We start from the raw sequence: 16,624 nt of genomic DNA on the forward strand, positions 1-16,624 counted from the left end.
CTCTGCCTTTCGCTCAGGTTATGATCTCAGGGTCCTGGGATCGAGCTCTCTGCTCAGCGGGGAGCCTGCTTCCTCCTCTCTCTCCGCCTGCCTCTCTGCCTACTTGTGATCTCTGTCTGTCAAATAAATAAATAAAATCTTTTTTAAAAATACATATAAATGCTAGTGGGTATAAGCCAGTTGTATGGCCGAGGAATCAGGAGCTGGGATCCTAAGCCCACCTCCTGGGTCCAAGCCCTGGTGTCCCTACTTAGTCCCTGTGCTGTCCTAGGAAGTATTTCACCTTCTCTATGCCTGAGTGTCTTGTCACGTGGGTTGGGTAAGCAGTTCTGCCTCACAGGGCTATTGTGAGGTCCAAGATAAATACCAGAAGTACGACAGAGCTGAAGGGATGTTGCTGAAGATATGGAAGGGAGAAGAAGTAGTTGATAGAACAAGAGTCTCCAAGGCAGGAAGGGATGCGATTCAGAGCACAGGCAGGTCTGGATAAGAGAACAGCTAGCTCTTCTCTTGTAAGAAGGGAGGGAGGAGGCAGACTTCTGTTTACAAATATTCACTGAGCCCTTATGACGTCCAGGCACCGTGCCCAACACGGGCGGTGCAGCCGCAACAAGACAGACACGGCGCTTCCGTCACAAAGCTTACATTCCGGGGGCAGAGTCAGACAGGGCGTTTAATACATGCATATGGTGATAAGAAGACAAAAGGAGATGGGAGTGGAGAGGGCCATGGTGGAGAGAGTAACAGAGCAGATGCTGTCTTAAATGGGGTAGTTAGAGAAGGTCTCTCTGAGAAAGGGACATCGGAGCCCAGGTTTGAAGGGACAGGGAGTGAGTGATGGAGAGATCTACAGGAAGAGTGTTCCAGGGAAGGGGACAGCCAGTGCGAGAGCGCTGAGGCTGGAGCACCCCCGAGGGGGACATGGGTAGGTGGGCAGGAGTGGTGGCAGTAAGTCTAGGATTTCCCTTCTCCCTCCCTAAGCCATGCTTCTAGGAGGCTGAGTCCCCTTCTCTACAGTGGAGGGACACCTTCAGCCTTCCTGACTCATCTATTCATTCAGCAGCCCTGGGCATGTTTGATGTGCAAGAGAGACACACCCCACCCCCGCAACACGGAGATGAGCAGGACCCTGTCCTATGCTTGGCTGCGGTCTGGCAAAGTCATGTGCTAGGTGACAATGCAGTGGTGGGGAGCACCGTGGTGCAGGTAGGACCAGGACCCAGAAGTAGGACAAGCGCTCTGGCTCGCTGTAAAGCAGGGACTTCAGGATGGGGTCAGGGAGCTCTCAGAAAAGTCTCTACAGCCTTGAATGATTTACAGAAGTCTTCTCGGCTGATAGGTTTACTGTCTCCAGCTCAAGCCACAGAATAAATATGTCTCACCTCTGAGTTTTAACTGCCTTGGTTTCTGGGTTTTTGAGTGTTTTCAGGGTTTTGGAATGCAGCATTCTCTCAGAAGTCTTTCTATTATAAAGTCCATCTCCTTTATAAAATGGGTATGGGTTTTTAGGATAGTCCCATGTGGATTGGTAAACATCAGTTTCCTCCAAAGAGACTCTGGTTTGAGTGAGAAAACATATGGTCCCCTTCTCCCCCACCCCATCAAAGGTGACAGTTACATAATGAGAAAGGATCAGCAATAAACCGGGTACAAAATATTTGGCATCCAAGTGACTTATTTACTTGAATTTGGATGTGCAGATCCCTATCTGTGCTTTTATATGAAGACTAGAGAAATTGCCTGGAACATAATCAAAGCCCTAAATTCATATGGATGCTTTCTGAACTTGAGCAAAGGGAAGAGCCAGGAGTGAGCTGGTTCCTTTTTGTACACTGATGGAAGCTGATTCGCAAGCAAAAGTTTGCTGAAATCCAAGCAAATGGGTAATATTTAATAATTTAGTAATACGCTAATATTTAAAGTGAAAAAAGGGAGGACAGCCAAGAAAGGAGTGAGGCGGTTGACGAGGAGAGCTCAGGGGCATAAGAGAGACACCCATAAGCTCCCTGACTTCACCCTGGTGCCTGACACCAACAGCAGAGATCTCGATCGTCATGGAAACACCATTGTCAGGGTTGAACTCTACCCAGGTCTCTTCAGAGCTCTGTGCCTGGTGTGTTTCAGTATCTGTGAGATTCAAGGGCTTCTGTCCAATAAGACTCGATATCCAGGAAAGGGTGTCCCAGAGACTGGTGAGCCCATCAGGAGAGCTTCAGGCTTGACCTGATGAGCAAGAAGCTGAGTTCTTGGAACCGGAAGAGAGAGGCAAACTGGTGACAAGCACGGGTGACCCTGGGAATAAGTCTAAATCTGATGGAACTACCAAGCCAGAAGCGTCACTTGCTGCTTATACAACTGAAGCTGCTGTGACCTTTAGAGTCACAAAGAGTCCTGGCTGGCGGTCCAGAAGTGACCGGCCAGTTCCAGCTCTAGTGTGATCCACGGTTGTTGTCAACGCTGGTAAAGAGCTGGCAGTGCAGGAGTTCCTGGTCCTCCTTCTTGGAGCCGCGCCTTCAGGAAGCCTATGCTGGATCAGAAGGACGTCGTCAAAAAGAAATATGGCAAAGACGCCTCTCACGTGGGGGATGAGAGGCATTTTGCTCTTAACTCCCAAGAGCAGAGGTCAGCAAAGTGTGGCTCATCGGTCATATCCAACCAACCTATTATCACGTGGCCCTCCAGCCAAGAATGTTTTGACATTTTTTAAAGGTTGGGAGAAAAAAAAAAATCAAAGGAAGTGTAACACTAATATCGAGTGCTTTATAATCTGTCCTGCAGTGTTCTAAAGCCTGGAACTCATTAGCTCGTGCACTCCTTACTAAAACCCTGTGAAGTGGTTACTCATTCTGTAGACCAGGAAACAAACAGAAGCTTCTAGATAGGTTAAATAATAGTCAAAGATCACACAGCTAACGATTAATTCAGCTAGAACTCAGACCCAGGGAGTCTTATCACAGAGCCTTGTGCTCTTAACTTGCATCCCCATATGAAAGGTCCTCCTACCCCATAAGTGTAGATAAAGTAGAAGTCCAAGAGAGACTCGAGATACACATTTTGATGAGTTCGCGGGAGGGAAGACTTTATAGAGGAATGATGCCACCTTTCTATCATGATGACTACTAACTTTGAATCTCAATTAATCAAGCTCCAATCTCCCCCCTGAAAGAATTGCATTCTTCTCATTGTAAAACCTTCCATTTTTCCTCTTGGTCTACAAAGCCCAAAATATTTTGCTGTCTGGCCCTTTAAAGGAAAAGTTTGCTGACTCATATCCCACAGAATACAGAACTTTGGAGTTGCTATGGAATGTGACTAGAAAGGCTGGCTACCCTTACAAGGTGACAAATGGCATGAATGCAGTAGCCTCTAGTTCTTAGAACTTGGAAAGTATGACCTTGAAATGCAGGTCTCTTGATGAACCCAGCCATTGCATCACTCCTGAGTAGCTGGTGACTGGGTCCAAGTCCTTCATCAAGGACTACCCGGTGGTATCTACTGAAGATGCCCTAGATCAGGATGGCTAGAATGTTGGGAAGAAGTTCCCATGAATGCAGGTAGTATACAGGTGTTAGGGGGCGGTCTCACGGTGACCAACTCAAAACAAATGACTAAGCCTATGGACAACACCACATGTAACTGCCTTCTGCTCAGAGTGAATCAGACACCAGTGACAGAATGTCTTCAGGGATGCAAATTGGCCTGGTCCAAAGGATGGGGTGCCATGTTTCCCACTGTGCTAGGGCAACTGAAAATACTTTTATTGCCAGCCTCGTGGTGAGGCTGTGCACTGGATCAACAAGGCTGGGCCCCTTGCCCATTGGAGCACTTGGCCAAGTACAATGAGCTCCACGAAGGAGAAGATGGACAGCAAAGCTTAATTTTCTGGCAACAAATTCAGGAAGCTCCTCACCAAGTAAGATCTGAGCCAGAGAGTCCCTGACCCATCCAAGCACTGGTCAGCTGGTAGACCCTCTGCTCCTGTTCTAATCACAGGGGCTCAAGGATCAAGACACAAATACTTGGGAGGGGTCTTTCCCTCTCTTGTCTCTGAAGTTCTGCCTCCTTCAAACAGTCGCATCGAAAGCTAGGTTTCCAATGCATGCAACTACATGGAAGAATCTTTAAAAAATTACACTAAGTGAAAGAAGCCAGACACAAAGGTCAACTATTGTATGAGTCCACTTACATTTTTATAGATATATAACATTTATCATTTATATATATAAATTATATATAATTTTATATAAGTCATATAATTTATTTAATTTATTTATATTAATTTATATAATATATAAAAATATATATATTAAAAATATGGAATAGACAAATTTATGAAGATAGGAAGTAGAATAGAGGTTACCAGTGGGTGGGGGGATAAGGGATTAGGGAGGTATTGTTTAATGGGTACAGAGTTTCTCTTTGGGCAATTAAAAAAAATTCTGGAGCTACATAGTGGTAATGTGCCTACACAACATTGGGAATATACTTATGCCACTGAACTGTACACCTTAAAAGGGTTAAAATGGGAATTTTATGTTAAGTATATTTTGCCACAATTAAAAAGAAACCTATCCTCTAACGCTGAACCCAGAAGCCCTAGCTCTGTCCATATGACTGACCCCAAATGAATTATCCCTTTTCTTACAGTCCTCCCCGCCATGCATTTCTGGGGCCATATATTTATAGTGTGTCCCTTAGACAACAGGTAGGAACCCCAAGTGGTTTTATGCAAAAATTGAAGGAAAAGGGGCCCTTGGGTGGCTCAGTTGGTTAAGTCTCTGCCTTCAGCTCAGGTCGTGATCCCAGGCTCCTGGGATCGAGCCCCATGTGGGGAATCCCTGCTCAGCAGGGAGTCTGCTTCTCCCTCTCCCACTTCCCATGCTTATGTTTCCTCTCTCACTGTATCTCTCTCTGTCAAATAAATAAAATCTTTCAAAATTTTTGAAAAAAAAATACTATTCAGTATCCTTCCAAAACTCTGAAGGAAGGAAGGAAGGAAGAACCATATGCAAATTCATGATTTGTGCTTTAGTTTAATCTTTTATTCTCAAGACTAGTCAGTTGTTTAAGTTGGGTCTAGACTCTTAATTGAAGCTGACAGTTTGTTTGCTGAGTCTCACTCTCCAGTGAGAAACAGAGAACACAGGAGATTCTAAACAGCTACAGGACCCCAACACGCTGGATGTTCCCTTACCCATCAATAACTGGGCTTGGGCGAAGAGACAACACAGAAATGCAGCTTTCAGGTTTGCTAATTGCTTTTCACTAGAACAGAGCTAACTGTACGTGATGCCTTTTTTGTTTTCAACATATCATTTTTATGCATTGTCTTAGTTTACCAAGTACACTCTACTCGGAGGGAGTATTGGGTCAGTAGTGGAAAGGAGATCACTGTCCTAAAATGCAGGGCTGTAAAGCAATCAATTTCTATCATCACTATGGCTGAGAATATTTAACAGGGTCAAATGCACAGTGGTTATTACTAGTATTATACCTTGTAGAATTCTTTATGTGTGCAAAGTGCTTTTCCATATGTCTTCTCCTTTGGATGATCCAAGTGCCTTTGTTTCTATGACTTCAGCACACTGTGAATTATCTTTAGCAAATTTTTCTCACCTGATCATCTTATATCACTCAACCAAGCAGGTATCAGCATTCCTTCATTGTAAGGAAGTCAAACTTATTTTAATAAGTTAAATAATAAATTAAATAAATATTAATTAATTAATTAATTAATTATGTGATTAATTAATAATTATTATTAATTAAATAAATAAATTAAAGAAAAATCCTAATCAGAAAAAAAAATCCCTTGTCAGTTCATGTGATTCTTGTTGAGCTAAACATCTGCAGTCTGGGAATGGTGGTGTGCCCCATTCTATGGATATATGAGGAGGGGGGACTGTGTCTTGTACAGGTGTAAATCGTATGCAGGAACATGGCATGCTCACTGGGAAGGGAAGACTTTGGAAGAAAAGTCCCACTTAACCTGGAAGTTAGATTTGATTCAACAAGCCACAGTTGGGAGAGGCTGTGAAGGTGAACAAGACAGGGTCCCCCTCTTTTAATACAGGTTTTAGCATTATTTAGGTACGGTCAGGCCAACAGGTCAGGGGATGATTGCCACTAAAAGGCTAGTTTATTATACTTCCAGATCCCAGGTGACCCAGGAGGCAGAGAGATGGGGAAGACTGTGGACAAGAGCCTTTATTGTCATTGTCATGGGAAGGAAGAGTGAGGCAGGGCAAGCAGGCTGAGGCTGGCTAGGCTGAATAAATCCAGCAGGCTCTGGGACATAGGGGTTGCCCGTAGCTGTCTAGTACCTGGCTCTGGGGTGATTAGGGCAGGGGGATAGTAGCCCAGAGTGTGAGAGACCAGTAAGGGAGATAACAGGGGTGTGGTGTGGGCTCTAGATTGGTTGGTTTGCCTTTGAAAGGTGCACTCTCAAATGAGCTGTTTACTGTCTCTAGGAATTGGCTAACCCTGGGAGGGTCAGTCCCTCCAGAGTCTACAAGGCTTCAGAATACAGAAAATAAAAGACCTGGCTAATGCATGCCCTCCCTCCAGGGGCTGATGTTCTAGGGTGGTGAGCAGCCAAGGAAACTGCAACCGGGACCAAATCTCCAGGCCCCGGTTCCAACTCTAAGAGGAGGAGTTTGGATCGTGCACATGAGATTTCTTTAAAGCCCCCCCCATCTGTCAGTTCATGAAATAGTTGAAATAATTAAATACAGCACAGAAGTCACCAATGCTGTAAGACAGTTGCATGCTCTGGGAGGAGAAGGAAAAGACAGAAAAATGAAAATGGGAGGGTTTGGACGGGAAAGACAGATGTTGCCTCGGGGGTCAGCTGAGGAAGGTGACAACAGATGGGCTGGCGGGTGGGAGATCCCTCTTCCCGGGGCCCGGGCAGAAACAAGAGTTAGAGCAGAAATTCTGAATGGAGACAGTTTTGCCCCCCTGACCCAGGGGACATTTGGTGAGGTCTGGTGACACATTTTTGGTAGTCATAAATTGGGTGGTGGGGGAAGGGCTGCTGTTGGCATAAAGTGATGGAGGCCAAGATGCTGCGGAACTCCATAGGTCTTGGTGTCACTTGAGACCTGGCCTGGAGGCAGAAGAGAAAGACCTGGGACAGCTGTTGTAGGGCACGTGGTTCTCTCCAAATCCCCGGTCACATTAAACCAGAGAGCTGCATGGAGACAGTGTTCGCTCTCCTGATGCCCACTTCCATTTCATGAAAGACACTGTGCATGGGGTTTGTTGAGGATTGCTTTTTTGTATAAGCCGAGTTTTAAGTTTTTATAAAGTCAGATCTGTCTTATATTTTCTCTTATGACTTCTTCTTACCCTTCTGAATTTTAAAAAGTCCTTTGCATACACTCTTCATACCTCATCAAAGATTTGATAAATATTCTCTTCCATTTTCTCACCAGTTTCTTATGGGATCCCTTCCTCAAATGGGTACCTCTGCAATTTAGTATTTTTCAGAAGGTCCTAGAAGTATTCTCGGGGATAATATGGCTTTAGGAATTCCATTGATAAATATTTTTGTATTAATGACATTGTGTTCTTTTCAAATGCCATCTAATCACTCTATCAAACATGTATTTTCACAGACGGCATTGCTTAGGATCAGGAGTTTTCAACTAAGACGACTCAGTTTTAAAACTTAAGGAGGTAATGTCGTGTGTGAGTGATAAAACACGGCGAACTGGTGGTAAGAGAATGGCTGGCGTTTAGGAAACGCTAGTTAAATCTCTTGAGATCATTTTGCTGTGCAGACTAAAGTAATACTCAACTGACTCCCCTCCACCTCACTTCCAGGTTGTTAACCAACTACTCCAAACCATTTACTGAATTTCTCATTGATCATGATTTTTTTTAAAGTCATGTATCAATTCTTATATGAAGTCTTTCTGGATGATCTTTTTTGTTCCATTAACCTTGCATTAGCCTTGAGCTATTACCACACTTTTAATTACTGCACTTGACTGAGTATCTGGCCCCACAGGTCTTCCCTCCCCACAAAGAGTACTGATTTTGAGGACAGGGGTCAGGATGAGGGGATGTGCAAAGTCAGTGACATGTGGACAGCAGTACACCCAGGAAAGCCCTTGGGGTTTGATCTGAGTAGATGTAGTTACATGTCCAGAGCTGACCCAATATTCCCAGACCCCTGAGTTAAAATGCCAGAGCAGAGCTCTGTCTTCCCAGGGAGAAACAAGGAGGGACCAAAAGGAAATATTTGGCATTGATTTAAAATGTGAAGAACCAATGATACTCCATGCAATCAAGAACTAGACCAGGAGGGATGGAAATTGGAGACCTGAGGAAAGACCTAAGGGAGGCGGCTCTGGGCAGGACATAGCATACTTCCTGTTGTCGGATTATCTGGCTGTGAAGTGGGAAAATGTTGCCTGTTGCCAAATAATGCTGAAAAGATGTTTCAGTCCATCAGTAAAAGGCATGTATGTTTTCACACACATGCATATACAAAACCCACACACAGCGTTATACTACAGATAAGGTAACCCTAAAGAAAGCAGACAGAAAAATCCAGACTCAACAGTGTAGACACAGGCATTCACATCCCCCAAAGAGTTCTCATTAAATCACAGGATCCCTTGAAACACACAGCTTTGCCAGTGATTTAATCGTTTCTCTGGAGTGCTCCAACACCCTGACGGAAAAGCTAGATGGAAGTTTAGAAATGAGAAAAGTGTGAAGAAAGAGCTTCTCCACCACACATCCTATAAATCAGTGGGAGAAAAAAAATATTCAATTTAATAAAAATCATTAGTCTCACAACTTTTTAAAAACACACACAGGGCACAGAGTGGACTAGGTACTGAGGGTAGATGAATTTATCTCTTCCCTGGCCCTGTGTGAGAGCAAAGCAGGGTGACATTTCATGGCCCTAGAGGGCCCCTTCAGAATGGAATTTTCCAGAATTGAATAGGTGGTGGGGCTGGAAAGGGCCCTAGAAGGTTTCTACTCCAAAAACCTATTATTCTAGAGGAAGAAGCAAATGACCCTATTAATCACCCATCTCCTGCTCCTTGCCCCCAACAAAGTGACACTACTTATTATTTTTCCTGCCACCAAAAAAGCAAATCATTATCACATTCAGTCTTCTGTTGAACTTCTGGTGTCTCAGGTTTAGAATGTGAGGGACGACATCCTAACACGTGAGTGAGAGCAAGAGAAGACCAGGGGCAGATGCTGAATCATGCTAGAGTGAAGGCCAAGTCATGCTAAGACATGCTAGAGCAGATGCTGAGTCATGCTAGAGCAGATGCTGAATCATGCTGAGTCATGCTGAGGGATTAACTAGGGGAGATTCATCTCAAAGAAGTTAGTCTCAAGACTCAAATGATCTCCAGTGGAAACACTCCTATGAATTGAAACAGTGTTCAAGTGGGAGCAGGGGGAAAAGATCTGGGAGGCCTACTTCCCTGTAAAATGCTTGGGTCTGTGGCTGTGTCAGGATGTTGCCCACTCTGGAGAAGCCAGAGTGAGATCTCATCCTCCCTCTACAGTTCTCCGGGTGGGCTGCGGGATCTCCTGGTGATTGAAGAGGGCTTTGGGAAGAAGAGCTGGGTTTATAAATAATGCATTTCCTTTGTCTTGCAGGGATTCTGGAGGCAGAGGTACAATCAGATCAGCTGTGAACAGCTTACATAGCAAATCTAATAGGTTTGTAAATTAGATTTTGTGTTCATTTGTTTTTGCTGTAAGGCAGCTATTAATCTGCTTCTCCTCTTTGCTGGATGGTGCCCTTCTTACTTAGCAAATAGATCTGTTTTGTTTCACTTTTGCTTTGCATTTCCCTAATCACTTTTGGGGAGGAGCTGTTGATAGAAGAGCCCAGGAAATGGCCCAAGGTCTAGAGGATATAGAGACGGAAAACTCAGATGGGAAAGAGCTACTTTCTGGAAAAGAGCCCACACATTTTGAAGCACTTGAGCCACCAATGTGCTTATTCATAACTTGCATTTTTGCTGAGCAGTGGAAGCTCTAAAGAGAATCAGGTCTCTCACTCAATTTCATTGTGGTAGGTGGCTTATCCAGGAGATTAAGATGGAAAATAAAACATTCAGGAACTTCACAAAGACCTCTTAAAAATATTTAGGGAGCCAACTCAGTGATGTTCATCTTGACTGTGAATGCACAATCTAAATTCTGAAAGTGAGTTTTTCCTGTGATGATCCTTGGCCAGAGGCTTCTTGATGCAATGCTTTGCCAGCTAACAAACCCACACTTGCCACTGGCTATGGTTGGACCATGCTTTTGAGTCCGCATTCTCCACTGATGACAACTGCCCCATAGCTCTGACCTACAGGCTATGAGCCTGAGCTTAAGGAACATTGGAAGGAAGAAAGAATGCCACATTGTTTGACACAAACATTACTACTGAAAATGAAGTCCTTGTCTTACTTTCTAAATATCCTACTGTGATCAGTCTGGGGATGAGAGATCCAAATGGTTTGGAGTAGGGTCTCTTATTTGCCCTTCCATAGATTTTTTTTTTTTTTTGGGTCTCTTGACCATATCAGACCGATTCAGTATGTCCATTCCTGACCCCACATGATTCAGGAGAGTGACCCCTCTCTTCCTGACATCATTCCTTCTAACTCTCTAATGCCCTCTTAACCACCTGGGTGCTACAAATGAAGCTTGCACTATGCCTAGTAAAATGCAGAAATAAAAGAGGAGGCCATGTGGCCCTAAGTTCTTCTCTTTCTACTGTGGAAAAATGTCTCCTTTTGGAGAAACAACATCTTGACCCATGATCTTGCCACAGCTGTGCTCCATGGTAACTTGAGGGAGGAAGAGTCTTCCTCAAAATCAAGTATGAGAAGCAGGAAGAAAAAACCTTGGGAGCCAGGCAGACCAGGATTCATTTTCCGTGCTTGTTAGTTGGGGCCATGAGCAAATTATTTCTCCCATCTGAACCTGTTTCCTCATTGCATTGGAATGACCCACTAATCCAGCTGAGTTTGTGCAACAGAGAGCATGTAAAACCAGTGACTTGAGTTGGCTCCTGGGTCACCTAATCCATCCCTCCAATGTTACAGAGAAGAAAGCAGAGGACAGAGACCCAAGGTGACTTGACCAAGTCCCCCAGCTCAACAACCACAGAGCCAGGATTAACTCCAGGAAGACCACAACTAGAGGCATAAGGTCTCCTCCAAGATTTCACTAGGAAGTGGAGACAGAAATGGAATTTTACCACTAGTCATGCCAGTGTTTATCTCTTTCCCTCCTCCCCTCTACCACTCTGTCCCAGAGAAGCCTGGAAACTCCTTCTGGAGTTTCCCAAGAAAATTCCCTGGGCAAGCACTCAGGATTGGTACCTCTGCAGATCCTTCTGGCCTGAGAGAGCCTGGGGTCAACCAATGTGCCACAGTTTCTAGGAAGCTTCACCTTAAGACTGAATCCACATTAAGCCATAAGATGCCAGGTTCTGATCCTTTATTACCAATGAGAACATCAGCTAGCCTGTTTGGAAAACAAGTCCCCATCACCAGAAGTCAAGTGTTTCTATCACAAATACTGTCTGACTACAGTGTAGTTTGGGATCTTGAGGTGTAATAGCTAGATCTGTGGTCCCAAGTGTCACTGCTCCTACCTGTGGCCTGTGCAGAAGGAGGCAGTGCCAAAGGGTTTTAACCACAAGCAGCTCCTCCTGCGGCCTTATGAGAGGGCAGTCAGTGACAGGTGCAGGAGACCTCGTGGTCCTTACAGAATTCTAGGTCCTTAATGCTGGATATCTTCCTCTTTCTATAAATGGGGAAACTGAATCTCTGAGAAGTAAAATGATTTACCCACAGTCACACAGCTTGTGAAATCTTTCCATGATACCTTCTTCTTCCTTTCATGAAAACAACAAAATTTCCAAGGGTCTTCTGTTTCCTCTTCTAGTCCTCTGCAAAAGTTACATATGTTTGAATCCAAAACAGGAGGTATCAGCCAGAGGAGTCAGGGATATTGAGCAATGGAGGTGTGTGGGGAGAATGTGCAGAGATAATTTGCACCCCCGACTGAATTTCTTCTCTACCTACAAAAAGCAAAGTAGAGCATCGGCTGTAGACTTCATTAAAAGAACCGCATCTCTTTTAACTTGGCTGTTTCAAGATAAATGCTGAGGACATAGATGTTTGGTTTGAATTCTTTATAGCTCCAAAATTTGGCATCACAAATCCACTTATCACTCGAAGTGGGAGAATCTGCTGTCAGCACAGACAAAAGCAATACCTGACGTGACCCACATGCATCTGTACTCATCTCATAGAGGCAGGCTGGCGACTACACTGCCTTTAGAGATGTAATTGTAACCTAGTTTCTTAGAAACCTACTAGCATAGATTTCAAACCTCAGAATTCAAGCGGGTCCTGAATGCTTAGTGTTCCTGAGTCAGGTAGAGAGATGCTGTGCAGCCAGAATTGTGATTTGCCCCGGACATGCAGGGCCAACCAGCTCCTTCACCCATCCAGGCTCCCCCCAGAGTGAAGTTCAACAAACATTTATTGAGCACCTGCTATGTTAGACCTTTAGACAAAAAAGAAATGAATGAGGGAGCTCCCCTGCTTACAGACAACGGGAGAGGGAGACCGAGCACCGAGAACTGTGGAACAAGGTGTGAGGTGTCATCTGATAGTATGAACAGGGCAGTGATACGATAAGAGGGAGGAGGGAAAAGCCACAGGCTGCTTCGCTTTTCCCTGGTATGAGTTGTGTTTTCTCTTTATTAAGTTTTGTAGACCATCTGATGCCCCCTAGCTGCTAATTCAACTGCAGAGTTTTGCAAAAGTGACTTGAAGGCGTATTGCTATTCCAACAGTGACAGCTAGGTTTCACTGGGAGGAGACATTGGGGTGGGGGATGGGGAGAAAGAGAGTTCTACCACCCCCTCCCTTGTCTCCAAACTGTATGTACTGTATACCTGAGGGAGAGAATTTGTGCCTTCTAGAAGATAAATAGACTTCCTTCCCTTCTCAGGTAATAACTGCAATTCTGCTCTCCCGAAGTTTACATCCAAGCCCATGCAAAAACAAAACTATTAGACTTGTCATTGGCATGCTAACAGATCATGTCTACCCTCTTTCTCTCTCTTTTTTTTTTCCTTCCAGAGCTGAAGTTGTAATAAATGGCTCCTCGTCGCCAGCTGTTGTTGACAGAAGTAATGAAAGCATTAAGCACAACATCCAGCCAGCCTCGGCCAAATGGAGGCACAACCAGACGCTCTCTCTGAGGATCAGGTAGTGGTAATTACCTATAGGACAAGAGAGAGCCTTGGCCTTCTTTGGCACAAGCCGGCAAATTGCCGCTCTCCATCATCTAAAGAAGTCAGGATAGAAATAAAATGTTTACCGCCCGCTGAGGCAGGTTTCATCCGTAAGCAATCAATTGGAAATAAAAACCCGAGACAAGCCCAGCAGCCCACGTGTGTGCAGCAACTAGGGCTGGGGAGGTGGCAGGAGCTCCCTGCCGAGGTCGTGGGTTCTGGAAGGAGTGAGGCTCTCGGGTCAGCAACAGCAGGAGCCTGAGTGGTGGAGACCCCAGGTGGCTTCTCCCAGGCGATCCAAAGCAAGGGTCCTTCTCTGGCACTTGTGCCGCCGTCTGTGGGTGACCCAGGAGCTGACATAAAGAGGAGAGGTGTGCTTAGCCAGAGAGGAGCTCTTGTCCTGAGCTTCTAGGATGATACCTCAGAGCTCTGCAGTCACTGCTAGGTGGCAGGGATGGAGAGCTGTAAAGAAGGAATTACAGCGTCAACATTTTGAGTACTTGACGTTGATATAGCCATGACTGACCCACCCAAGCTTGGTCAGGAGAACCCTGGCATCGTGCTGGGGGCGCGGGGTGCTAACATAAAGCAGTCATGCTAATGGGGAGACACAGATATAAGACAGGACAGTGCCACGTGACACACACATTAGGTGGTGTTGCATCGCATGAATCAGTGGAAATACAGAGATCACACTGAGGAGAGAACAAGGGGATGAAGCAGGAGAGCCAGAAAAGGAGCGGCGGGATTAGAAAGGTAATTAGGAGTTTAACAGGCATGCCAAGCTTCGTCCCGCGTGCGCACAGCCTGGCATCCGGAGTCCGTGCCCTGTGCTGCTGGGGCATGAAGTAGGAGGTACGGGATGTGGGTGGGGAGGTTGTCCAGGTAGCCTGGACCAGATGGAGAAAGCCTGGACTATGGCGGCCAAACTTCTCTCGCCTTCCACCTGGGGAGGGAGAGCAGGGGGCCCAGAGCTACCAGGTGTCCCCACAAGGAGCAGGGAGGTGCTCCCTCCAGGGAGGCTCACTGTCGGAATGGAAATGCCCCACCCCCTAGTCCAAGGCTTCATTGGGGACATGAGGGGGAATGGGGGTGGGAGCTAGAGACACATGAGACCTGGGACCGAGCAGCTGAGAAGCCACCTGAAGGAACCGACTCCCGGCACCACCATTCTGCCACACTCACCAGTGCTCCTTCTGAGGCCCCCTGGCTGGACCAGCTACTGGCCTACATCACACACCCTTGGATCAGCAGCGCCCTTGGACCCATCTGTGAGATCATGTACAATAGTCTCCCAGGGCTGGGTTGCTCTTAACCGATTCCCAGCCACTTGGTGGCTCAGGACAACAGAAACATATTCTCTTCCAGCTCGGGGGCCTGAATTCCAAGTGCTCCCTCTGCATGGCGGAGTCGGGGGAGGGGGTGTGCAGGGGGGAAGGGGGATGCTTCAGCCCTTCCTCAGCCCTGTGGCTTCATCTCTCCAATCCCTGTCCCCATCTCTTCTGTGTCTGGGTGGTTCCCTCTCCCACCTCTTGTAAGGACACTTGTCATTGGCTTTGGGGCCCACCGGGTAATCCAGGACCATCTCAAGAGCCTTAGTTTCATTACGTCCTCAAAGGCGCTGTTTCCAAATAAAGTCACATCACAGGTTCTGAGGGTTAGGAAGTAGACATATATCCGGTGGGGCGAGCACCCCACCACACCATCTGTGAGTGAAATCCTCCCACCAGCACAAGCCAACCTGCATGCCCCGGCCCTTCCCCTGCCACTGGGTAGACAGATGGACACTTACACACACACACACACACACACACTCACACACATTCAGAGGCAACCAGACCATGACAGCCTACAAACACAGCCACACTGGCAGGAACAACATGCCTTCATCCAGGGGGAAAAAGAATTTCCTTCAACTCCCGTCAATTAATCACCCAAATTATTATTAATAAAAGATGCTGTGAGTGATTCGGAATGATGTTTAATAATTGATAGTAATTTCTCATAATTAGGTATAAATCAATTCACTCACAGAGGTGTTTATTTATGGACTTTCTAGGGACTCTCTTTACTTTTAAATACTTTGGGGTAAGTGATTGCAGAGGTTTTAGCAATCTCCATGCTGTATCAGTTTGTCAAGTTGTAGAAGCCTTGGTAAAGGGTGGTAAATAAATATAATGCCTCTTTTCCCAATCAAGAGATACAAATTGTTCAGCCAGGAGTGTCTTCCCTGCGTGATGGCAAGAGATCCAGGTCATTAATAAGACTAGTGGAAGAAGAACTTCCTTCCAGTGTGCCCTACCAAGCATTCTAGCCACACCTTGGCTACGCCAGAGGCTCCCAAATCCAGCCACACGTTAAAGCTCCCTGCTGAGCGTTAGGAAGCACGCACAGCCTGAACCGCTCTCAAAGTCAGGATTTCTCAGGTGTGAGCCCAACGCTTCTGAATTCTTTATAGTTCCCTGGGGGCTTGAATGGGCATGCTGCTGGGACACACCGCTGGTGGCCAACATCTCCAGAGCTACAGGCTCTCAGGCATCAACGCTACCATGTGCACAATGCAGCAACCGTCTTACAAATTCGCACATTCGCAAAGTGCAGGAAGAAGTTTTGTCCTGCCAGGGCTCTGCGGAAAAGAAGATTGGCATCATTGTATCTATGCTCGAAAGGGGCTTGCGGCAGGAAATGAAGTTCATGTAGGGCTACTGTGGGGACCCAATTTCTTTCTCTGACTTAAATCATTTCTAAAGATGTTTTAGGAGATTCACACAGTAAACACCCCCACCCCAGCTAGAATCCCTCAGCTAGGTCTGAGTGGTTTAAGTAAATCTCCCCAGGCAATTCTGAGAAGACACCTGTCCTTTTTCTGACCACACCCCATTCTAGCTGTGTACTTTGCTAGATGATTCTAGAACATTCCCCCTAAATCAAAGTCATCCTGGAGACTAGGGAGCTGTCCTTTGCTCACCTTTGTTCTGCAACAGCATGTCTCTGAGGGACCGGAGAGGATCCCTTTTTATAACCTCGAACTAGACAGCAGTGGGGGGCAGAGCAGCCCAGTCGACAGAATGGACCAGCTCAGGGATGGCCGGCCACGTTCTCGGTCTCTCAAAGGTAGACACCTCACAGTATCTACACTCCCATTCACGCCATGGCATATCCCTTCTCCTAGAGAAGATTTTTGTGGAAGAAAATAGACCGCTGAGGAATGAGGGACATGTGTCATCCTGGCTTCCTAATCCTGGCTCAGGACCCCCTGTCAGATGCTGGCCCCGAATCGCACTGAGAGGCAGGGTGATATCTGGTGATACTGGAAGTGTCCAAAACAGGGGT

The 16,624-nt window shown here is 46.0% G+C and overlaps 1 protein-coding gene across 1 annotated transcript in view; it reads left to right on the top strand.

Annotated features, from left to right (window-relative positions):
- ST8SIA2 (ST8 alpha-N-acetyl-neuraminide alpha-2,8-sialyltransferase 2) overlaps positions 1-16,624 on the top strand; it is a 66,464-nt gene that overhangs the window by 23,437 nt on the left and 26,403 nt on the right. The window contains exons 3-4 of the mRNA XM_046007261.1: positions 9,637-9,699; positions 13,137-13,265. Coding sequence (XP_045863217.1) covers positions 9,637-9,699; positions 13,137-13,265 — 192 coding nt within the window. The remainder of the gene's footprint in view (positions 1-9,636; positions 9,700-13,136; positions 13,266-16,624) is intronic.

The sequence above is a fragment of the Meles meles genome, chromosome 6, assembly GCF_922984935.1.
Source record: "Meles meles chromosome 6, mMelMel3.1 paternal haplotype, whole genome shotgun sequence".
Classification (NCBI taxonomy): Eukaryota; Metazoa; Chordata; class Mammalia; order Carnivora; family Mustelidae; genus Meles; species Meles meles.